Raw genomic sequence first — 25,924 nt, 5'->3', positions numbered from 1 at the left:
CAATGATGGAGCTATGAGGTTGGCTCACATTCTTTGGGATGGATGTTGGGGCTCTAATTTTTCCTGTGCCCAAGTGGCATGCATCCAAGGTCAACCTGACAGATGGGTGTCAAGGTCACACCATGGCAGGAAAGAGGAAGATACTGTAGATGATCCGTAACTCTCAACTAATATCTATTATGTTCCTTTTGCTAATCTAAATGAAATGCCTATGATTATAATTGCCCAAACTGGATAGAGACTGAGTGAGTAGCCATATACAGCCCTTGTCTGGAAAAGAAGGGAGAACTGGCAAGTAGCTATGTGTGGTTTTCTGCATTAAAAAGTAGCTATTAGTCTAAGCATCTACTCAAAACAGGAAGATGCAAGGTCAGTGAGCCAAGGCACAACCAACATCATCCTGGGGCAAACGGGTGGTTGTGTCCAAGTCTTCTTGGTACCAGGCTGTAAAATCCATAATGAAAGACTGGAACGTCAACCCTTAAAGGGCAACTAGCGAATGAATTTAAAATCTGCTGCCATTCTCAATACCCACCCCAGTTACTCCACTTCTTCCTCAGGACATCCATCCAGCTCAGAGCTGCTCTTCAATATCAGCTGAAGATTCTTTTTTGTCCTCCAAAATAAAATTCCCTTGACATCAAAAAGTAAAGTTCGTGATCAATATGTGATCAGCTCTTAACCTTTCTGGAGCACCAGTGGGTCCGGTCCCAGGCGCACTATTCCTGACTTATTTCAGCCTTGAATCATTTCTTGAGCATAGTTTCCTCTGGGCATCTGAATGGGAGCCTCGGGCAGGGAGGGCTTTGAAGGCTCTGTTGACAAGCCTTAAATGTCTGAAGATCTGGGTTGAGGGAAGGGGGACTCTCCCTAACTGCTCAATTTGTCACGCCATGGCTTTCTCTACCTGACAGGAAGACTTGAACTACTGCCATTTCTAAGTTGCACTTCTAAATATTGACTTAAGGGAGAGACTCAAAATGTCATAACACAGCTCACTGGAGCCATGAAGATTGTCCAGGCCTCATAGAGAAGTCTGCACAATGTCCCGTTGGGAGTGGAAAAGGAAACAGAAGATGGAGAAGAAAAATAAAATCCAGGCATGTTTAGGAGACACACATGACACTTGGCTTAATCTTGCGGAGACAAATGGACACTTGGTAGTTCACTGTCTGAGGCTAGAGTGTAGCAAGGAGGAGAGAGAATGAACAACAGTGACCAAGACTCCCTCAGGCAGAAATGAGGCCACTGGGGCATTGCAGCCTGGGTTGGGCAGCCTGCCCTCAGAAAGACTTCAGTTGAGTATTGAGTTTTGAAGGACTAGACAATGTCTAAGAAGCAAGGCGCTTTTCATCTAATTCCTATGAAGACTTTCATTCAGATCGTTGGCAAATCTCCATGAAGGTGATGGGACGAAGTCTCTTTTAAGCCTCTTTCCTTCTCATTGTTAACTCAAACAGCTTTACCATGTCATATATAGCAACAGCATCTGTAAGAAGTGATGAGCCCTTCTGTAAGGTGCTGTAAGGCCTCAGTGAGCTACAGTACAGGGGACTCCTTTTGAGATCCACACATATTCAGTGATACATAATTTAAGATTCTCGCGGGTGAAAGGAAAAACAGCGCTCTGTAAGATGGCGGTAAGAAATTTAGCAAATGACCACCTCCTCTCTCTGGATTTCCTCCCACTTCACCATACCACTGGCTTCTACGGCTGTACCACTGACAGAGCGGTATGCAAGCAAGGGCTGGGAATGTTGGGGGGTGGCAATTGTGCAGTTGGTGCCTTTTAAAACATTAAATAAGAGTTTAAGGTTCCACAATAAAGACAATGAAGCCAGTCAGATATCATGGAAGGCAGCTACCATGGTACTGTGTCAATATTCACCTTGGTGGTCCTTGGGGCAATGAGCAGACGACGTCATATTCCTTCCTCTGTGTCTCTGCCTGCAATCTCTTGTATTAATTGACAATCATGCTTCTAAAACCAACCTTACTGTGCAGCAAACTCTCAGTTTTAGACCTTACCAAAATGGGTTTAACTCTGAAGTTGGCCCTTTAGATCAGTCTCCTTCAATTGGTCTACGATTCCTTGGTCTAGCCACCAACTTCATGGCCCCAGTTGGGTCTTCTATTTTAGATAAAGGAGTGTCCTTAAACTGTTATGTTCTAGTTTGAGCCACCAGTGTTCCCCCATAGATTCACACTTGGAATGCTTGCTCTCATGGCATTATTGGGCAATGCTACTGTGATGCTATGTAGGTTACTAGGACCCAGTGTGTGCCTTTGACAGTTGTAGCCTGGTAGAGAGGATTTCAGCGATCTTTGGTCCACTGTGATGTGAATGGCTGTTTTCTTGCCACAGGCTCCACAAATTATAATTTTCTGCTCAAGTGCATGGTACCAAGTGACTCTGGACTTCAGCTTTTGAAACTAGGACCAAAAATAAACCCTTCTTCTCTTAACTAATTTCTGTCAGATATACTTGGTCACAGGGATGTCAGATGTAACTGATTCTCCTTTCCCGGTCTGAAGCATCTCTAGTCAGTCTAGGTGACTGATGGGTATGTGCAGAATCCCTGATATTACTCTGAATTATCTCTGGTGGCAGAATAAGCTTGTTAGCTCTGCCCAGTGTAGACTTAACACAGTCTGTGCTGGCCTTCATGAGCCTACCTATGGATGCTTGTCCCTGCTCTCTGACAGCTTTCCAGCCTCTACCACAGCTTAGCAGTGGGGCTGCCTTCCGCAGCCTCCATAGTCTATGTTTTGTGCTCCTTTGAGATCTGGCACACCCTTGAGTACCCTGGTTATTTCTCCATGTGGCCACCTCCAGACAGCATCCTCCAAGCTCCTGCGGAATGCCCACACCCTCAGTGCAGGCCATCTGTGATTCGGCTCTGGATTACTCATTCTTCCCTCCCCTCTCCCACACGCCTGCCAGTGGCCCTCTCCCACAATCCACTCTGCTTTCACAATTCTCTCAGCTGTTCCTGCCCCCCACAGCCTGCCCCAACCCAGGCCAGTGAGATCTCCGCTGCTTCTGCCTACCTCCCACTGGGCTGCTGTTCATTTCTTTTAGACTTTTACCAAAAGCTGGCTCCATAATGACAAAGACCAGTGTTATATTGTTGTGGGAAAGTGCTATAGCCATGTGTCTAGAGAAGTCATATTGCCACATCACCTGTTGAAAGAATGAATCCACAGTAGCAAAGGGATTGTTTCATCAGTATTGAATTCCTTCATACTTGGTGTGTGTGTGTGTGTGTGTGTGTGTGTGTGTGTGTGTGTGTGTGTGTGTAGAAAACTTGCTTGAGTCTGTTCTTTCAATTTTTGGGTTCTAGAGATTGACCCTGGGTCTTTCAGTTTGGCAGTGAATGCCGTTGGCTGGCCCTGAATCTCCTCATTCTTAATGAAAGCTATTCAATGGACAGGATGACAGTACCCACTGACTTTTCACAGTAGACTCGGCAGGTTGTAGCACTGGTTACTTAATTACAGCAAAAACAGTTTTGCTTCCCAATTATCTACATGTATAAAAGGTGTCAACCATAAGAGGTGTTATGTACTTATTACCAAACAGTTATACTTTGATTTTCCATTTTCAATGCAAAAGTAGAGAAATTCAAATATATTGGATGAAATTCTCAAAGAATAAATAAAAATATTATTTTGAAAAAAAGTAAATAGAAATGGTATATCCAATTCCTTTGTGAAAAGTCAATGAGCAGACTAAATATGATCTCCCTTATGTACTGAAGATGTTGCACATGGAACTCAAGCACGAGATACCAGAACAAGTGAACCAGGAAATGACGTTGTACCCGATGACAATACAGAGCTCAAGAATGGAATTTTTAAAATGTGCCCATAGGGTATCTTTGCCATTTATGCATATGGTAGATGGTTATTACCCAGACTATACACTGAACTCAAGAAAAAAAAAAAAGAACAAGAAACCCAGTTAATAGACCAGATAGTGAAATAAACAGGCCATGAAAGAAAAAAAAATACAGCTATCTGAAAAACTTCAGCCTCATTAAAAATTATAGAAATACAAATCAAAGCTACACTGAGAGTCTATCTACAGTAGCCCAGTCAGAGTAGCAGTCCCTAAGAAAATAAACAACAACAAATGCTGGCACAGATTGGGGACAAAATGGAATCCTTGTGATCTGTCGGCTGGAATGAAAGCTAGTCCAAACACCACAAAAACAAGGATGGAGGCTTCCCAACCAACTAGCAGCAGATCTACCGTCTGACTAGCTGCACCACTCTGGAGCGTTTATTCAAAACCCTCTAAGTCTTCTCACAGAACACTTGAGCTCCAGTTCACTGCAACGTGAGTCACTAAGTTCTGGACCCAACCTAAGTGTACGGCCACAGAGGGGCAAACCAGGAGAAGGCAGCTTATGTACACAGTGGCTTTTATATCATTTGTGGGAGAATGAATGCAACTGGAGACAACTGGGACAATTAGGCAGAGGAGGCCAGCCGCAGAAAGACAAAGGTCACGTGCTTTCTCTCCTCTGTGGTGCCTGGTTTTGATAGCCACATAGAATCAAGCATGTATACGTTAAATGAGAGGATAAATGAAGCTTATAGGTGAGCAAAAGGGGATTAGCGTGAGTGGGACAAGGCAAAGGGGGCGGTAGAGTCAGGAGGGGTACAGGGAGGCATTTCTTCAATGTAAAATAGATACCTTTAAGAAAATTTTAAGTTTAAAAAATTACTAACAAAATATTAACGTGCCCACGGAGTATAGCTTTTAAGTAAAAACACCCATCTTTTATTTTCTTTAACAGGGTTTCTCTGTGTAGCCGTGGCTGTCCTGTAACTCACTCTGTAGACCAGGCTGGCCCCGAACTCAGAAATCTACCTGCCTCTACCTTCCAAGTGCTGGGATTAAAGGCATGCGCCACTACTGCCTGGCTGAAAACCACCCATCTTTTAACCTTGGCTTGGTCTTCTTTTCTGTGCAGACTCTGCGATGATGCTTGGGCTTTGGAAGCAGGGAGGGGCTTGCAGCTCAGCACACTCACCTGGCCAGTAATACATGTAGACCTTCCTCCTGGCTTTCATCAGAGTGACCCACAACGGTTCCGACCCGTTCCACCAGAGGGGCAGCAAGCTGTCTCGGTTGACCCCGATGTCGAATGACTTGTTGGTTCTGGGATCCCACATGTAGTTGCCGATCATCTGGTGGACCTCGCAGTGTCGGCCTGCGGGGAGGAGGAGGCATGCAGTCACCTTAGTCTTTGCTTATAACCCTTGTTTAATCCAGTTGCCAAGGCTTCTCCTGCTCCTTCAGGGAGGAGAGAAAGTACCACAACTTGATCTTTGCTGTGTTATACAAAGGCTTCATTTTTATTGATAATGCCAGGAGGACAAAAAGATAGTCACCAATGGGAGGCCGGCCAGGTCTACACGCCAAATTCCAAACCAGCCAGATCAGCGTAATGAGGGTCTTCTCAAAAATGAAACAGATATCCACTAGTTGCAGGTGGAATCACTCTGCATACAGCTAGATCTTTTCAACTGCTCTGTTGTAAGTTACATTGAGGGGACTGGTGAGAGACATAGCGGGTAAAGGGGCTTGCCAGCAAGCTTGAAGATATGAGTTCAATCCCCAGAACCAACACAGTGAAAGAGAACTGATCCTCTTAACTTATCCTCTGACCTCTGGTCCTTTGATTTCTGTGTGTGCAGCAAGCACACGCGTGCTGCACACACACACACACACATACACACACACACACCACACTAAAAAAACAAATTGTATTTACAGTGAGGGTATTTTGGGTAGAATTTGGCCATCTCTCCATAGCCTGAGGTCTACACATGCCTCAGCCTGGAAAGAGTGAATTCTTGTTACAGGTGGTTTAGATTCTCACCCCAGAGACAGTTCTGCATCCCTTCAATTTTCCTCCCACAAGATTGGGGGACCCAGCTGCTAGGAACATGATTCTCTCCTTTCTTGGAAGAGACAAGTTACTGCTCCATTGTTCACCTTATAACATTTGGAACCTAATAGTGTAAAAACAGACTCAGTTAAAAATATAAAGCAAGAAAACACCACTCCACATGGAGTCGGGTTTTGAAGTGGGCTGGTTCTGTGGAAAGAGCTCTGTTCCAGAAGGGAAGCCAGAAGTGAAAGGCCTAAGCGCTGGGACCCTTTGGAACACTCGATTAAATGATTTATTTTTAGAGAAATCTGTTTCATCTTTAGAGTAAAAATAACACAAACATTGACAAGGGCATCAAAAAATTTCTGCAATTTGAGCGAGTGTCATTTGGCACTGGAACGAAACACACTTAAACAGGCTCCATAAGCAAGTAAGGCCAGAGTAGTGTTCTCTGTTTGTTTGCAGCTGTTGTTTCTTCCAGTTTTCCCATGCCCAAAACTCTATTCTTAAACAAAAACAAAGAAAAACTACCAAGAACAATTTTGAAAAAACTGAATGCCAAAATTTATAAAAAAGGGAAGCTTGATCTCTTGCTATAGAAAGCCAGACATTCCACAAACTATGTTTTGAATTTAAAGCCCAAAGAACCAAACAAGAGTTTTTACTCAAAGCTGTGGTGTTCGTAGTTTTATCCCCACTAAGGTTTTTGTTTGTTGACTAATAAAATTTAAAAGTGAAACAGAACAGATATAATAGGATCACCATGGTCAAGGAATTGAAACTCACACTAATTAAATACATGCACACACATACATGCACATGCACAAGTACACACACACACACACACACACACACACACACACCTCTATCTACTATATACCATGATAAATTCAGAGCATCAAATGTGAAGTATGGTCTCTGTCCTCAAGTGGGTTTTCATTTAATCCCTTGCAGAGGATCTTTGCATAAAGACCAGCTTTCAGGAAACAGAAGCTAGAAGGGGACCAGCCTGCAGCTTCTCTTCAGCATCATGACTGTCATCAATGCCCCTGTTGCTAAGGAGAACTGAGAGTATGTTCTAACTAGTTCATCAAGTAGAGACACTGTTCTTCTTTATTCAAATCTATTACCCCTTTTAGTTCAGCAAAGTTGAAACACCGCCCCCTCAGCACAATCGCTTATGATTTTTTTTTCCTTTAGAACAATGAATTCAGACACTTTTGTCATCTGAAGGCAGCTTGCTCATGGCTCTATGAGGTAACTGTGATAATAACCACAGCAACAATGGTTTATAGAAGATGCTATGAAGTACACAACAATCAAAAGTAATTCCTAAAGCTAAACTACCACCAAACCCCAGTGTCATAAGGCAACGCTGTCTGGTTTTTGTCAACTTGACACAAGAGGAAAAAGCTTCAGTTGAGAAAAAGCCTCCATAATGTGGGGTGGTGGGCTGTGAGAAGCAGCTGGGTGCTTGGTCAAGAGTGAGCTTGGAACCCTGGACCATTATTGGATGGCAGGAGTTCAGCTCTGCTCCTGGGCCCTGGTTCTTTTCATTTAGCTTCAGCCCTCTCCACAGCCCCTCCCACAGAGAGGCCATCAGTCAGGAACAGAGATTTACATATTAATGAGATACCTGAAGGCCAGAGGGTGGAGCCAAGTAAGCATTCTTCCCCAGTCCCTTCCCCCTATCTCCCTCCTTATTTAACTCAGGTCTGCCCTGGATTTCAGGGGGTGCATCCAGATCCACCCACCATCCACCATGACATTAAAGCCAGTAAAAACCCATGGACTTTCTCGTGTCATTGGAGCTGCACCATGAGGAACCGTGGAGCCATAGCAGCCATGCCTAACTTTCCCCTGGAGGAACCATCAGCAATTCCCAGCCTCTGTACCCACAGCTGGTGCCTCAGTGTTCCCAGCCAATTACCCACATCATAAGATCCAACTGTAAGCATTTTCTCAATTAGTGATTGACGAGGGAGGATCCAGCCCATTGTGGGTGGTGCCATCCTTAGGCTGGTGGTCCTGGGTTCTGTAAGAAAACAGGCTGAGCATGCCATGAGAACAAGCCAATAAGCAACACCCTCATGGCCTCTGCATCAGCTCCTGCCTCTAGGTTCCTGTCTTGCTTAAGTTCCTGTCCTGACTTGCTTTGGTGATGAACAGCAATGTGAAGTGTAAACTGAATAAACTCTTTTCTCCCCAGCTTGTTTTCTTGGGCATGGTGTTTCATTGCAACAATAGCAACCCTAACTAAGACATTTCTCTTTGTTCAACCTCCATCCTCAGTGCTCTGAATCCCAAGAGCCCAAACCCTTCCATCTTTCTTTGCTTTCTTCCATCTATGTGAAAAATTATGAGAGGCTTCTTGTACACTGTAGAGCTGTTGCATCTGGAGGGAAGGAGCAAAGAGGTGAGGAGAAAGCTAGCATAGAGCCTGCAGAACATTTCTGTGGGACCCAACACCAAGGGTCACCAGGGGCTGGGTCTTTGGGTGGACTGCCCCGTATTCTTCAAAGGCTGACAACAGTTGCTGGGCCAGTCCTCAGGGTTAGCTCTTTGTTCTAGAAACAAACAAACAAATAAGCAAGCAAACAACCACCTTTCTGGGAGCACAGAACGAGGCTATATGCTCCTTGCCCAGCTACTCCAGCCTTTCTCCCCCAGCTCAGCTGCCTTTGCTCCTAGGAACGCAGTAAGGTCAGGTCGTCTGTGTGCGCTTAGAGCAGTCTGAGCCCTGACTCCAGCAGATACCCTTTACCTAGCCTTTCTCTTGCAGCTCATGCTTGCATTTTTATTGCTGGAGTGAAAGTGAAAGCTGAGAAAACAGAACAGAACAAAACAAAACTCGGTGTACCAGCCTCACAGCCTACGAGTGGAGCGCTCGGCTCTGTATTCTTGCCTGACCTGCATCTATTTTTACACACCCTTGGAGCTTGTTTTTTCCCTCTGGTTTATGCTAGCCTTGGAGCCTTGCTTGTGCTTGAGCCCAATGTCTCTCCCCTGCTGGAAGCTCGCATTGCAGAGGCTCCTCGTGACTATCTGATGGTTCTTCCTTACAACAAAGACCAGTGCCCATCATCAACAAGTGTCAGAACTGGTTTTTATTCAACAACAGACATTTGTTAGGTTTACTAGTTAGTTTTCAGTAAGTCTTATTTTTTTCTCATTATTTCCAAACATTAAATGTTGGTTCATTTTGTAGTTTTCTATTTTTCATTTCTTCCTCCTCTTCTTCCTCCTCATCCTGCTCCTCATTGTGGTTAAAGGGGCAGGTGTTTAAAAACTCTGACCCAGAATTGATCCTGTCTAAAAAAAAAAAAAAAAACTGCAGGGACAAAAATGGAGAGGAGCCTGAGGGAAAGAGGGTTCAGTTACAGGCCCAACTTAGGATACAGCTCAAGGGGAGGCTCCAAGACCTGACACTATTTATTACTGATGTTATGGCATGCTTACAGACAGGAGCCTAGCATGGCTGCCCTCTGAGAGGCCCAACAAGCAGCTGACTGAGACCGACACAGATACTTATACCCAACTATTGGATTGAAGTCAGGGTTCCCTGTAGTTGAATTAGGGAAAGGCTGGAAGAAGCTGAGGAGAAGGGTGACCCCATAGGAAGACCAGCAGTCTCAACTAACCTGGACCCCTGAGATCTCTCAAACACTGAGCCACCACCCAGGAAGCATATACAAGCTGGTATGAGGCCCCCAACACATACACAGTAGAGGACTCAGTGGGAGTAGATGCACCTAACTCTCAAGAGACTTGAGGTCCCAGAGCGTAGGGAGGTCTGGGGTGGGGGGAACATTCTCTTGGAGGCAGAGGGGAGGAAGAAAGGGATGAGGAATTGTGAGAGGGCAGACAGGGTGAGGTCAATGACTAGACTGTAAAAAATGAAAGTAAGAAAAAAAAAGAAAAAAGTGGGGAGGAGGTCAGGTATTAGAGTTGCAACGTGCAGGTCGGAGAACAAGCTCTTTCTGTACTGTCTTGCAGGATCTTGGGGAAGTCCCTTAGGGTCTCTGCAGACTCAACTCCTTATCTGAGTAGTGGGTATCGTAGTAGATACTGTAGAATCTGAAGATACACAGTCTTCCCTCTGCACAGTAGCATGTGGCCACTAAACCACTTTGAAAGCTGAAGCCACACAAAGCTAGCTTACTAACCTATGGGAAAAGTACTCCTGCCTCAAAACCACTCAAACTTCTCTCAAACTATTTAACGTTCCCTTATTGCCAGTTGTAACTGTTAGTATTCCGTCTAAACTCCACCTCCCCAGTTACCTGGCAACAGCCAGGTATGCTCCTCCCCACAGTTACCTGGCAACAGCCAGGTATGCTCCTCCCCACAGTTACCTGGCAACAGCCAGGTATGCTCCTCCCCACAGTTACCTGGCAACAGCCAGGTAGCCTGATCCACTATAAAAGGGGCTGCTTGCCCCCTCCTCTCTCTCTTACTCTTGCTCTTTTGCTCCCTTACTCCCCGCTCTTACACCCTCTCTCTCTCCACGTGGTCATGGCCGGCCTCTACTTCTCTTCTCTCCCCACCTTTGCCCTTTCCCCTGAATAAACCTCCTCCCACTTGGAACCGCGTGGTCTGGAGTGGTCTGTTCTGAGCTGCGGTCGGACTTCTTCTTAAAACAACAACAGTAACCATTTAGGAAAATAGAAAATAGAAGAGTGATCATTGCTCTCTAGTTGTAATTTGAAGCATGAAAACACTTAGAGTCAAATAGGTTTATTTCTCAGCAAAAGGCTCCCCGTGGTTTGAACAGCCCCTGCCTTCGAGAGCCGTGGCAATGCCAGGGGACATTTTTCTGTTGTCGGCCTGTCATCCTTTCCCAAGCTTAGTTCAGCTCTGGTTTTCTCCTTTGTACTTTCAGCAATCAAAACCTCCCCCTCACACTCCTTAAATGTGAGGGTTTCTGCTGGTGTTACTCCCTCAGAAACACTGCAGTCCTCTTTGCTGTGCTCAGGATATGGTTAGTCAGTCTGAAGGCTCACACTAGAAGCCTGTTGCCCAGTGCAGAGCCCCCAAGTGGTAGAACCTCTAAGAGGCCTGGGCTCATGGAAGTCAATTAAGTCACAGTGCTCTGTCCTCAAGCAGAGGTTAAGGATGTCTCCTGAGAGTGGTAATCAGATCACTTAAAACTGGGGTAGCTCTTATGCAAGGAGATGGTTGTGAGGATGTTTTTTTTTCCTTTTCTGAGGCAACAGTTCCCTCCCACTTCTCTATTACATTTCAATAAAACCTGGGTGCCTGCCAGGGTCATGATGTGTAGATCCTCCTGAAAGGGTTAAAGTTTTTTAAAAACTCCTAGCAGACTGAGCAGAACCAAGAGTGCAGGTCAGCTTGGTCATGAGCTCTGTGTTTCAGGAACTTGGCTGACCACAAGATAGATGATGGTTAATTACGAGCAGGCTCTTAGAGAATAGCCTATACAAATGTTCCCCATGACTGTTCCTTGGACCCTGTCACAAACTGAATAATGGGCTGAGACTTTCCACATGTACTCTCCAATAACCCTCCTTCACTCCCCCTGGGTTGTGGTTTCCCCCCTGAGTTGTGGTTTTTGGCTTTAAATTCTCTCTGTCTCCAAAGCCCCGGGGTCAAACCCCACTTCCCCTGTGTGGGTCATGGGTCTTGACCTCAACATGTTGATTGAAATATACCTCTTGCTGATTGCATCAAGTTTGGTGTCTTGTGAGTTATTGGGTGGCTGCGAATTCCTAAGACTTGGGTGAGGTCTTCCCTTTGTGGGGGCCTTACACTCCAGCCACCAAAATCATAAGCCAAAAAAAGCCAAACCAAACCAATTAACCAAACAGCAACAACAGAAACAAAACCCAATCTTCTGAACTTTATCTGTTACACAGCCTTGAGTATTTTGTTATAGCAATGTAAAATGGACTGGCATTCACTTATAGCATGCAGTTCACCTTCACTAGCTTCCTCTGTTTTCATGCCTAGAGTTTCTTCTTTTTTTCTTCTTCTACTTTATCAAGATTTATTTATTTTATGTATGTGAGTACACTGTTGCTCTCGTCAGACACACCAGAAGAGGGTGTTGGATTCCATTACAGATGATTGTGAGCCACCATGCAGTTGCCGGGAATTGAACTCAGGACCTCTGGAACTTAACTTAATCGCTGAATGATCTCTCCAGTCCTCCCTACCCCCAGAGCTTCTTCTACGATGTGATATTGACTTTCACACAGTCAATTATTTCTTCTTAAATTGCATTTGCATTTGATTCAGATCTGGCAAAGCTGCCTTTCCAGCAGATTAAATGTTTTTGCCATCCAGAATAGCCAGCACATGCCGCTGATCTCTGTTGTATTCCCCGAATGATTCCTTTTGCATCTTTCACGCTATGTATCCCAGATCCCCAGTAAGCAAATATTTAATGGATGTCTTTATAGTAAAAATAGAATTTTCCAGAAATGTGTGTATATGTGTTCTTTCAGATGCTGGGGACTGAGGCTGGCCTCTGTATGTCTAACATAATAATGTGTCGAAAGTTAAATGACTTTGTCCCTAGGTAACGAGGAGGTGATGCAACTTCAGGCTTTGTTGTTTGTGCACCAGTAAAATGGTAGGTAGACAGCAACTAACCAGCAGACAGGCATGGTCTGTCACTGGTGGTGATGAACCCAGTGATTTACAGGCTGAGGATCTAGGAGTATAGTTCCCTAATCAGGGGACCAAGGAACCGAAGACCCTGCAATGCAAAGCACTTGCAGCTGAGTAACAGGCAAGCCTTCTGTCAGCTGTGGCAGGCTTCTCTCGCCCCTCGATCTAGGGCATTCTTCAGCTCATTCCTCTCTCCTCCATTCTCCACATAATAGCCACCTCTAAATCTCTCTAAACTTTATTGATTCTCAGCATCAATTCCACCTTCCAGAGCTCCTGATTGGCTCCTAAATGTACTTATCACAGAACTCCGAGAAAACAGAACTTAAGAGACAGTATTTCCTTTTGATATCCCTCCACTTCAGATGGCCATAGCGGTAAGAGGTGCTGGGCTTATTTTAAAAGAAGAGAAAGGGCATTCCCTCAAACTCTGGTCCATCTTTATCCCTGCACATCTTGTAGGCAGGGCAACTTCAAGCCCTGTGTTTTCTCTGACCTTGTTGCGATGAAAAGCATTCATTTACCTTTCCTGTTTGTAGTAAGAGCAGGACACAAGAAGCAGACCAAGGAAGCAGACTGACGGAGCACACACAAGGCACAGGCTCAGTCTAGTCTGGTTGGAAGGGTACTATTTCTTAATAGCTGTGATTAGTAACCTCTTCCTGTGCCTAGTTTATAAGGTTCATTTCCTTATACGTTTCTATGTAGGACACAGCATGGTATGAACAGGGTTTAATCCTATGTGTTATTATTACAGGCATCCCCTTAATGTCTTTGAGCACAAACTTAATGAGCCCCCCCCCAACCCCCACACACAAATAGGATCTGGCATTTTTTTGTGTGTGGCTACTCTTAGATGATCTACGAAACTATTGCCTTTGAGCACTGGACGAATTCAAAGGAACACATCAGACCAGAGTGTGAGGGCCAAGGTTGAAGTCTGCAAGATGAACCATTTCCTTGGGGTATCTTAGGATCAGGAGGCTGGAGTGAGATTCTGAGGTATGACATTTATGAGAGTGGATGTGGGGGTGAGGGGGGGTGAGTGGAGCTTGACAGGTGTTTGCTGGGTAGTTTTAAATGAACAGTAATTGCCAGAGTCCTTGGTCACCTGGAAGGTGTCTCATTCTAGGTGTTTTTGCCTTGTGGTTGTCAGCATACCTCTCAGACACAGAGATGCTGGCAGCTGGGAATATTAAGGCTTAAAGTGGCTGAGTTGGTTGGGTTGGGGCAACAGAGCTAGTGAGAGGGCAGAGTGTTGGGATAAACTGAGTCACATGCTTGCCAACACCAAACCCCATTCCCAGCCCAGTCCTCCAGGCTTTGGTCACTTCCACAGCAATTTCAGGCACCAGGCTGTCCACATGGTGGCACACAGCACTCCAGAGAACTGGGCAGACTGTAATCTCTTACAGCCAGCTATCCCCCACAGCATCCTTATAAGCATGGGATAATGGTACACAAAGCAGTCTATGATCTCAGATTTCCTCTCCTTCTGGAAAGAGTCCAGCTGTGGAAGGAGAGGCTCCCAAAGCTCTGAAATCCAGGGTCTCGGGTTAATGCATTTTAGACACTGGTCATATATACACATTCCCTTAAACTGACATGGCGCCAAGAAATATCTTTATATGTTCGATTCCAAGTCAGGCGGCTTAAGGATATGTTATGCAAGTCAGATTTGCACACGCTAGACTCCTCTTATCCTTGAACATTTGGGAATCTAAGGATTAAGTTAGATTGTTTAGGTTAGTGATCTTTCAAACAACATCCCCTCAGCCAAGACATATAAAAAGAATTAACCACTCATTGCTCCAAGCACTTAACTTCCAAATTGAAATTCGCTTTGTATATCACCCCTCTGATAGCTGCTGGGAGATACATGCTATTTTCCTAACGTGTTCGAAGATAAGATTTTCGTATGGTAAAGAAATGGCTTTAAATAAAACATGCAAGATTAGGTTGAAAGAAGCAGCTCACAATTTGCACTTCTTTCAAAGTGAGTACTGATGTGTGTGTCAGACAGGGTCACGATTAGGCTGAGTCACAAATATTGCAAGGCCAAGATAGCAAGAGATAGCAGGCTTTGATTATAGTGTGAAGCATAAAACCTGAAATAAAAATAGCCCAAAATGTTAAAAGGGGGAGAGGTTTTTCACTGGAGGCGTTCACACTCACAGTTTTGAGGTCACCAGACAAGGGAGGGCAGGAAGCACTTCCTTAGGATTCTGTAGGGCCCAGTAGCTTCGAGTAATTCCCTAATAACGAATTAAAAATATGGAACTTAAAAAAAAATCATTATTTTCCTGGATAAGAAGAAAACGGAAAGTTTTGGATTCCTGCTTTGGATACCTTCTTGTATGGAAAGTTTGTTTTTAAGCTCAAAGGGGCTGAGGCTAAAGATGAGGCTCTGATAAAGTCCCAGGTTCAGCCTTCAGCACAGCAAAGGGGGAAAACGAAAGGAAGGAAGGAAGGAAGGAAGGAAGGAAGGAAGGAAGGAAGGAAGGAAAAAGAAAGAGCAGCTGAAAAACAGTTTCCAGATGATAAAGGCCACTGTGATCTCTGAAAACTCAGAAGGCAACTAAGTTCATTACCACGAGTTTTTCTTTCTTTCTTTCTTTCTTTCTTTCTTTCTTTCTTTCTTTCTTTCTTTCTTTCTTTTTAAAGGTTTCTTTGGACCTTTTGGTACCTTCTTAAGTACCAGTTAAGGGGTTTGGAGGGGAAACTTAGCTTCTGTTGATGCCTCTCCAGTAGATGGAATTCAGCCAACACCTGTACCATGAAGCCCCACCTCTTGACTTCCCCTGTGGCAAGGCTACCAGCTTACCCTCTTATGAGCTCAACTACTCTCTCTTCCTCCAGGGACATCAGGTTCCTTAGACTTACAGAGATGGTCACTTGAGACTCAGACACAAGGCTCCTGCCCCTCCAATACTGCCTGGCTGCAGGAGGTGGGAGCCCTCTCTTCCATTCTTTCTTCCTGAGGACAGGAGTCTTCAAGCCCAAGGCAGTTCTCCAGCTGTGTGGCCTGGGACAGTGGTCAGTAGTAAGGATAGAGAGTGTAATTAATGAAGAACACGGCACAGATAGGTCTCAGATCCAAGCCACATTCTCCAGGCAAGCTTTTAATCGGTTCATGGGTGATCTCTAAAAGAACTGGTGATCAGATTCCAGATCCTCACCCGGGTAACCTCAGTGCTAGGAAGTGCTAGGGACCCATCAGAATCAGCTCCCCGGGAGTATGAACAAGCAATAACTTCAGTCAAGTATTGCAAACCAGCCAATCAGCCCCCCCCCTTCTCCTTCATTTATAGAGAGAAGCAAGGGGGAAGAAAAATGTTTATTATCTATTAAAAATTGTCTTGCCTGCAAAATGTGCAGTGATGAAGACGTAGCCCACTGTGGGAACAGCCATCCAATGACTGCCCCAGCCTGAGACTCATCCCATGTGAGAGAGTCAGCTCCTAACATTATGAATGATACTCTGCTATCCTTGCAGACGAGTTAACAGCACCCCAGTAGCTAATGTCAGTATTATAGCCACATCTTAAATATCCCAGTCAGTGATCTGACTATACGCAGATGAACTTGGAGTATCAGTTCAAGGATACTGATCCTGTTTAATAATCTGGGTGTATTGTGCTTCCTGGGGGCTGTGCTGAAAGACAATGCATCAGGAAAGAAAGACTAAATATGTGTGAGAAATATATCTTCGTCGCACTGATAATTTCAGTTCAAAGGGTCTATACCGGGCGTGTGTGTGTGTGTGTGTGTGTGTGTGTGTGTGTGTGTTGTGGGGTTTATTGATGTTTTGTTCTAAGTTAGCCAAGGCAGCACCAGGACGTCTGAGAACAGGAATTCGGGACTTGTGAGTAAGCTATGCCTCGCAATCCTTTTGGAAGACAACAGACCAAAGCTGAAATTCCATCCCTACTACCCAATAGCCCTGGGACACCGCTTGACCCACTGAACTTCACTGAGCTTCGGTTTACCCGTCTGCAAAGCTTTTTTGTTTTTGTTTCTCTTCTCTGCTTTTTGTTTCCTCTACCCCTACCTTCGTTTTTAAGTTCTGAGGATCCCAGGACCTTGCCCAAGCAATGACTCTACCACTGACCCACACCCTCAGCCCCGATCCCTTATCTAAAGTTGGATATACTACCAAGCCTTATGCCAAGGTTAAATGATGACTGGGCAGTGCCCAGGGTAACACAGGCCATTGGTAAATGCATACGGATGTCTATATCTCCATTAAAAGACTGCCTTATTGAGCAGTGTGTACTTTTAAACTCTGTCTAGGAATGGGCTGTGTGTTTTTTATGTGATATTTATTTTCCAATCTCCTTAAAGACAAATCCAAGAAACATTACTACCCACACTTTTCTCTGGACAGTCCAGTGAAGCTAAAAGCCAACCAGACTCTATAATTGGCCAAGTAATTGACAGAAGAACATTCAGCATAGCTGAGAAAATGCCTGCCAAGGACATGAGAAATGCCTGGCCTGACACTGCCCTCTAGTGGTGGTAAAAATAATCTCCCCTATTCTGATAGCCAAGCAATGCCAGCCCCGTGGTCAGCTTTTTCATTGCCTGTCTTGAACATTCTCCAAGCTCCATGGCATTCTTAGATCTGCTTGGCACTATACTAAATATGTCAGGAATTCTGACACTGATGGCTCTGGAAGCCACCTAAGACAGGACTGAGATTTTACTGGTTTTGACTCGTCATCTTTCTGAGTCCTCGCTCTCTCAGACCACCACCACCCTAGTCCTTCTGGGGTTTTGCTCTCTTTTCTGAGACTTTTAACTCATACTTTTATTTTGTCACCTTTCACTCCATCTCATCTTTTCTTCCTTGCTTTCATTGCTGTCCTTGGTTAGGTCACTGACTTCTCTTTATCCCAACCTCTATGGTCACTGTGGTGAGCGTGGTCTCTAGCACCATGTCTCCCTCCAGAAGTACCTCCAACTGCTCCCTGGGAAATTCCTCTCATACCCCAGGGTACCTGACACAGTTGGCTGAGGTGAGGGGCAAAGTGTTTGCATCTAGTCTAAACCGGTCCAAGGAAGGTGTCCCACCCATGACCACAGTGACAGCTGCTCTGGGATTCTGGCTGCCTGGGTAGAGCCTTGTCTGTAAGTTACTCATGCTGAAACAAACTCCTTTGGGTAGCCAAGCTAGGAAGAATCGGTCCTGGTATAGACACGCTCCCTGGAAGGCGCTCCCTGGAAAACGATCCCTGGACGGCGCTGTTCTGGCTCCATCAAGGAAGCTAACAGGAGAGAACAGGAGACGAGGTGAGTTCTGGCAGGGTGGAGTCGGATTCTCATTCTCAGCACCCAGGTCCCTCTTACATAATGATTTCTACAGGACCCACCATTGTGTCCCGACTTCATACATCTTTCTTCCCAAGCTGGAATATTTTCTTAAAGCAAATTCTGGCATTATCATAAACAAGTCTGTGCCTGGGTTCATATGAAAAGATTAGGGTTAGGGGAGTCAAACATTGTTATAGTCAGCAAGATGTCCTAAGTGACATCCAACCCATCCATGTAAGGTTTTTCTGACTCTTTTTAAAATCTTAAATTCAGGTCCTTATGCTTACATGACAAGAGCATGCTCACATGACAAGCACATGCTCACATAACAAGCGCATGCTCACATGACAAGTGCATGTTCACATGACAAGCACATGCTCACATGACAAGTGCATGTTCACATGACAAGCACATGCTCACATGACAAGTGCATGCTCACATGGCAAGCACATGCTCACATGACAAGCACATGCTCACATGACAAGCACATGCTCACATGACAAGAGCATGCTCACATGACAAGTGCTTTACAGACTAAGCCATCTTAACACCAGGGTGATTTTTTTTCCTAACTGACCCGTGTATTAGGTACATTTTAAGGTTCTGGGGTGAAGCAGTAGGCAAGAGACCAGTGAGTTGAGATAGCAGATGATAAGATGTGAATTACTCAGGAAAACTAATTCAGAAAGTAGAGCTGAGAAGTTAAGAGCTCACACTCAGGTGCTGCTTTAGAAGACTGAGGAGGTATCTTAGAAGACGGGATCACACACCAGTGGCCGTCTCGGGGTGCCCCTGAGGCTGCCACACTGGAAGCTAGTAGGGAAAAATGTTTTCAATGGAGAAAAGAGGGCTCGGCACATTGAAGGACAAGGAGTCTGGCAGGGCAGGAAACAAGGGAGATGCCGTGAGAGGGGCTGACCGTGTGATGAGCCTTGTGGATATGCAGCTTTATTCTATGTATAAAGGGAATAAAGGTATGCAGCCAAGCATTCTCTTTCAAGGAAGACACTGCCTGAGACGTCTTGGGATGGTAGATATTTGGATGGGAAAAACTTCTTGTTCCTGGACCCTAATCTCTTAGACACAAGGGAAATTCAACCCACAGCTCTGTCCTAACACTTGTTGTCTTGACTTTGAAGCTTTGTTTCTGTCTGTGCTGAGTTATCTATCTACCCCGGAGCATCCAGGATGGTCACATTCCTCACATCAGTAAAGGCAGACAGGGCTGCCTTCTCATCCAGTAGCCTGAGAGATTACCTCGAAATGGTGTGGGGTGAGTTTAGAAGGGCTGGGATAGAAGCCAGGAGACTAGATTAGGCCATGTGACTTGGACCAAGAGTAAGCATTCAAGAAAATGAGATGTGCCTGGCTCCACCTCCAGAACTACGTGGATTCTGTCTACCCCATCTTCTTGACTTGAGTTTCAGGCCCCTGAAGGCTTCTACCTCTAGTCATAAGGCCCACTGTGATGGTTTGTATATACTTGGGCCAGGGAGTGTCACTATTAGGAGGTGTGACTTTGTTGGAGTAGATGGGTGGGTATGGGATTTAATACCCTAGGGTTAGCTGCCTGGAAGTCAGTATTCTGCTAGCAGCCTTCAGGTGAAGACGTAGAACCCTCAGCTCCTCCTGCACCATGCTTGCCTGGATGCTGTTGTGTTCCTACCTTGATGATAATGGACTGAACCTCAGAACCTATAAGCCAGCCCCAATTAAATGTTGCCCTTATAAGAATTGTCTTGATCATAGTATCTGTTCACAGCAGTAAAACCCTAACTAAGGTGCCCACTAACGGCTTCTAAAAATTAATGACTGTGGGGTCTTGATGAAACTGAAATAGTTAAATAAAAAGTAATGTCATCTTGCTTTAATTCTTTAGTCTTTCAGGCTTTAGGTTCAACACACCAGGATCCAAGAAGGCAGTGAAATTAGCTTGCTTGAGGAAGTGTAAACATGGATGGTTCCCCCCTGGATGAGTGGCTGGGCAGTGTTTATCAAGGACCTTAAAAGTGCTCATTGAACTCCAGGGTCTTATAATTCCATATTTGGATGTCCACCAAGAGAGAAAATAATCAGAGATGAGATTTATAAGCACAGATATTCAACATTGTTAGGCATAGTCTGATTTAATCAGTGTCAGCCAGTCACCCTGGGTATGTTGTAGACAGGTTTTCAATTCCTCTCTAAGACAGGCATGAGTGCTAAGGTAGACAGTTGAATTTGATGCTCTTAAGGACACCAGAGTCTCACCTTAATGACACAGATCTTTTGTCCATCTTCAACTGGCACTTGGCATTTTACTGCAGGGTTTTACTATTCTCCCAAAGGATTCAGGCAGTGATATCGGAAGATCTGAACGTGTTCCTGGAGACTTCCTGCTAAGGCAGTAGGTGAAGTCCCCCGAGACTCATTCCCAAAAGGCAGAGTCAACGTTAAGGCCGTTAGGGACACTCTGCTTTAATTGCCTGCTCGTTCCTGTAGTATTGACTATTTTCAAAGCATGGTGTCAGATACTGTGAAAAACATAAGAAAAGGGAGGTGACAAGGCCCCAGCTTAGAGGGTCTGACAGTCAAGACTGGAAAATGCCATCCAGGGATCGTATGGGAAATGCCCAGACAGCATGAAGAAGGCATGGGGGCCTGTGCTGGCAATCCACTATAGAGGATTATAGTTCTCATAACTCTGAAGAAAATAAGTGTGAAGGAACCATACTCTAGTGAAAAGCTGGGTCAGGAATGAGAATAAATAAGTAACGTGAACAGTCTAAAGAGGCAGCTCTACACAAAAGCTTCCAGAAGATGTCCTAAGCTCTTCTTTTGGAAATAATACAGGGAATCAACCAAACCATTGATTATCTCAAAATAAACAAACAAACAAACAAACACATGGCATGCTAATGCTTCAACCCTGTTCCAAGCTAACAAAATATTCAAGATGCTACGTGTTACGGACACACCTAATAATCACGGTAATAGTGGCAACCTTCACTCCGTGCTGGGAGGTTTCCAGAATGACCTTATTACTTGATGGTAGACTCTTGTATCGGATATTTTACATGCCAGACATCTAAGCCTTAGGTGAAATAAGCTCCATTTCCCCACTGTTAAGTGGAAAAGCCAGGACCAGAAATAATTTACACTTAATTTCAAGCCCCATGGTATTTTACAGTATTTCACACTGTTTTTTGAAAAGCTGGAGACTCAACTCAAAACTTCAATCGTGCCCTGTAAGCATCTCACCTGCCCAGTACCGGCCTCCATCTCTAAGTCCTCAGATGTGAATTTTAAGATGAAGTCTATACACTTGACTTACTACTCTATGGGCTCATATAGTTGGGAGACCTGAGGGGGGAGAACAATGTTCACCATGGTCTTTGAATCATGACATGAAATGTGTAACTACACAAGCCTGAAGCTATGCATTGAGAGAGATCCACAGCAAACCCCAGTTTTACCCATCGCCTAGTTCTTGGTTGAGGCTATTGCGGACCAGGAGTCTCTCTCACAACAAAGGTAGTCTGTGTCCCTCACCCTCAAACATGGAAAGAAAACTGTCACACAAGGAAAGGGCCTGGGATCAGAAGTGCAGGGCAGGCACCGGAGAAATGGCTCAGTGCTTAAGAACACTGGCTGCTCTTCCAGAGGTTCAGGGTTCAGTTCCCAGCAACCACATGGTGGTTCACAATCACCTATAGCTTCAGTTCTAGGGGCTCTTATGTCCTCTCTGACCTCCCGGACACTAGTCACACACGTGGTTCATAGATGTGCATGTGAATAAAACACCCACAATTATTTTATAGTTTCCCCACTTCTTACCCTCTTTTTTTTTCTTTTTCTTTTTTTTTTTCGAGACAGGGTTTCTCTGTGTAGCCCTGGCTGTCCTGGAACTTGCTCTGTAGACCAGGCTGGCCTCGAACTCAGAAATCCGCCTGCCTCTGCCTCCCAAGTGCTGGGACTAAAGGCGTGCGCCACCACCGCCCGGCTCCCCACTCACCCTCTTAAAATAGGCATAATGATTGTGTTCTTGTAAAACCAGTGAGCAGAAAGAAACATGGAGAAGTTGAACGGTCTGCTTTTTAGGAGAAGAAAGGCCATTCTGACATGGAAGCTGGGCTTTGGGGTTATACGATGTCCTGCCTCTCCGTGGGGCCACAGGAGCACAGCTTACTTTACCAAGGATCAGAGCACTCTCAAGAACTGACAGGATGGGGCCACTGAGTCATGTTAATACCTTGAGTACTCTTGCACTTGTGGGGTCTATCAAAATTCCACAGAGTTCACTGAAACGTTTTCAAGGTAACGGAAGAAGTTATAAGGGCAATTGGCCCAGGCCTATGAAACATGAAAATATAAGGAAACTATAGATATCCCGCCACAGCTGGCTCCTTTGCCCCACAGACAGCCCCCTTTCTGCTTCTATAGCACACATTTTCTATTATTCTCTCCCCCTTTAGTTCTCTTCTTCCTCCTCCCATGGTCCCCTTTCTAGTTTCATGACCTACACACACACACACACACACACACACACACACACACACACACACACGAATGTAAACCAGCAGCGTCTGTCTCTCCGAGTGTGCTTTGTTTCACCAATGCACTATTTCCGGGTGTGTCCATTCTCTGTGTTCTATGTGTGCTGTTCCACGGTTCATTTTTAACTGTCAGCTTGATACGTTCTAGAATCACCCTAGCAAAGGCCGTCTCCGTGAGGGGTTCTCTGGATCAGGTTGGCCTGGAGGCATGGTCATGAGGAATGTCTTCACTACATCAGTTTCCATGTGAAGACCCAGCCGTTGTGGATGCTACCACCTCCTGGTGAACTGTACAAAAGCAGAGAAAGTGAGCTAGCTGAACACAAACAGGCACGCATCCTTTCCTTTCTGTTCCTGCTTTTGGATGACATATGACCAGCTGATTTAACCTTCTGCACCCTAGACTTTTTTGTTATTGTTGCGGTGGACTATAACCTGGAGCTGTGAGCCAAAATAAATCCTTTCTCCCCTAGGCCACTTTTTGTTGGGGTATGTTATAACACCCTCAGAAATGAATCCAAGACAGATTTTTTTTTTTCCATTTACGCTTCTCTTTGGCCCTAAACCAGACTTTCAGACGGACACAGTATTTGATTGTCTTAGAAGACGCTGACTCTCGAGAAGTATGTGAATTTTAAATTGCCAGCTATTGAGGGTGTGGTGGAATTCGATGCCTGGGACCCCAGTACTTAGAGACAGACGCAGGAAGATGGAGGCTGTGAGGCCAGTCTAGACTCCACAGTGAGACCCCGGCTCATCACCTCCGCCCTCAGCTCCCAGCTGCTGCAGAATTAACGGAGCAGATTAAATTAGAATATCATGAACACAGATATGCTCCACCATTGACACACATGTTAAGGACACTGGTGTAGAAAGTGCCAGCTGTGATCCCAGCATGCATCAGGATAGGGCTCATGATGTTCCATCCTTATCTGAGGAAATACTAGTAACTGATAGATGCTGGGGGCGGGGCAGTCAGTTTGCTTGAGAGATTTGGTCTACGAGAGGCTATTCATGCTCTAGTAGATGGTCTCACACCTGTAGATATGCAGGCAGCACCAAAATGGACTCAGCAAGTAGGGTAGGGATACTGCATATATGCTCTTACATGAGAATCCTGGATTTTAATATATATACATTATTATAGATACTTGGTATACTATATTAGTGTGATGGTTTATATATGTCTGGCCAAGGGAGTGACACTATTAGAAAGTGTGGCCTTGTTGGAGTAGCTGTGTCACTGTGGGCATGGCCTTAAGACCCTCATTCTAGCTGCTTGGAAGTGAGTATTCTGCTAGCAGCCTTCAGATGAAGATGTAGAACTCTCAGCTCCACCTGCACCATGCCTGCCTGGATACTGCCATGTTCCCGCCTTGATGATAATAGACTGAACCTCTGAACCTGTAAGCCAACCCCAATTAAATGTTGTCCTTTATAAGAGTGGGCTTGGTCATGGTGTCTGTTCACAGCAGTAAAACCCTAACTAAGACAATTAGTATAGTATATTAGTATACTATATACTAGATATATTAGTATATTAGTAGCAGTATTAGAACAATATTAAAATATTATTATATATGATAGTATATTCAAATATTATTAGAACATTATTATGTTAGTATATATACTATAGTAGTGTAATATATTAGTATAGTATACATAGTATACGTATACTAGAAGGAACCATTAGATAAGAAAAAGAAATCTTAAGAGGAGAAGGGAATAAAGAATAAAAAGAAAGTAGTAAGACAGTGTGACGTGAGTGCAGAAGGGAGGACATTGGGGAGAAGAGGGAAGAGACCAGCGATGGGTAGGGCCAGAAGTTTTGGGTGAGAGGAATGAAAGATGAGGATAAAGAATGGATGAAAATGTCAAAATAAAACTCAACTTTGTACATAACTTTTTAAAAACTAATTTTATTTTTTTGAGACAGGATGTCAGTATGTAGCCCTGGCTGACATGAACCTCATTATGTAGACCAGTCTGGCCTCGAACTTACAGAGATGTCTCTACCTCTGCCTCTCTGCCTCACTCTCTGCCTCTCTACCTCTCTCTCTGCCTCTCTCTCTCTCTCTCTGCCTCTCTGCCTCTCTGCCTCTCTGCCTCCTCTGCCTCCTCTGCCTCCTCTGCCTCTGCCTCCGCCTCTGCCTCCTCTGCCTCCTCTGCCTCCTCTGCCTCCTCTGCCTCTGCCTCCTCTGCCTCTGCCTCTGCCTCTGCCTCTGCCTCTGCCTCTGCCTCTGCCTCTGCCTCTGCCTCTGCCTCTGCCTCTGCCTCTGCCTCTGCCTCTGCCTCTGCCTCTGCCTCTGCCTCTGCCTCCTCTGCCTCCTCTGCCTCCTCTGCCTCCTCTGCCTCCTCTGCCTCCTCTGCCTCCTCTGCCTCCTCTGCCTCCTCTGCCTCTCTGCCTCTCTGCCTCTCTGCCTCTCTGCCTCTGCCTCCTCTGCCTCTGCCTCCAGTCCTAGGCTGGGATTAAAAGTAAGTAACACCATGCTTGGCTGAAAACCAACTTTTAAAAAGACAGGATCACAATAGACTCTTAGATTTTCCAGTGGGTCCTAACAGCTCTTGCAAAGGAGCCGGCCAGGTGTCGATGGTGCAGGCAGTGGAGCAATGAGTCTGCAAGCCAAATGATGCTATAAAATCTTGACAGCACCCCAGCTGGGGAAGGCACACAACAGTCTCCCTCCAAGCACTTCGAGGGAAGCAAGGAGAAATTTCTGTTTCTTTTTTAAATTGTTGTTATTTAACACACGTGTACACATGCTCACAGACACAGCTTGTAGTCATTTGTTGCTGAGACTTTAGCAAACTCACACTGGAACTGAAGGACCTGTATTACGTCTAAGGAAGAACAGAGAAAATGTGGTGATGCACAAACTAACAGGTAAGACCCGAACCCCTAAGTCACCATGTACACAAAACTCATTATGCAGACCGGGCTGGCTTCAGACTTACAGAGATCTGCCTGCTTCTGCCTCCCAAGATGAAAGAGAGAGGGTCTTAAGCAAACAATGGCTTGGTTTACATATTTTCAGCTTATTGATGGTGCATTCACTAGAAACCTCATCTGACAGTCCCCTACACAGTAGATATGCTAGGAGGGGCCTTTGGGCCAAAACTCCCTGTCAGCCACACAATCACAATATCAAACAAAGACACGCTATAGCTTTCAGTTAGTAACCCGTGATGTTCTCCTGTAGGGCAGGTGTATCAAATGCATTTTTCACTCATAATATTTTCAATTTATGATTGGTGTATCAGGACATAACCCCATGTGTACACGAATCATTATATAGTTAGCATATTAAAACTCAAGGGTAATTTTATTAGTGTTTAGCAGTTACCCTGAGGAGGAAAATGGAGGAGAGGGTGGGGGAAGTCATGTCATTTAACTAGGCATGGAGGTCAGACCCACAGTGACAGAAAGGTGGGCAGACTTACATCCCTGACAAGGCTGTGACCCACCAGCTACTGCAAAGGATTCTGGGAAAGAAAAGTATAGCATCTCATTAAAGAACACACACAGAGACACACACA

The 25,924-nt window shown here is 45.1% G+C and overlaps 1 protein-coding gene across 1 annotated transcript in view; it reads right to left on the bottom strand.

Annotated features, from left to right (window-relative positions):
- The window catches only part of Enpp6 (ectonucleotide pyrophosphatase/phosphodiesterase 6), a 98,154-nt gene that overhangs the window by 49,320 nt on the left and 22,910 nt on the right, over positions 1-25,924 (bottom strand). The window contains exon 2 of the mRNA XM_034520476.2: positions 5,043-5,222. Within this exon, the coding sequence (XP_034376367.1) occupies positions 5,043-5,222 (180 nt within the window). The remainder of the gene's footprint in view (positions 1-5,042; positions 5,223-25,924) is intronic.

Source organism: Arvicanthis niloticus, chromosome 16 (genome assembly GCF_011762505.2).
Source record: "Arvicanthis niloticus isolate mArvNil1 chromosome 16, mArvNil1.pat.X, whole genome shotgun sequence".
Taxonomy (NCBI): domain Eukaryota; kingdom Metazoa; phylum Chordata; class Mammalia; order Rodentia; family Muridae; genus Arvicanthis; species Arvicanthis niloticus.
The sequence above is the reverse complement of the archived record's forward strand: the minus strand, read 5'-3'. Positions and strand labels throughout refer to the sequence as shown.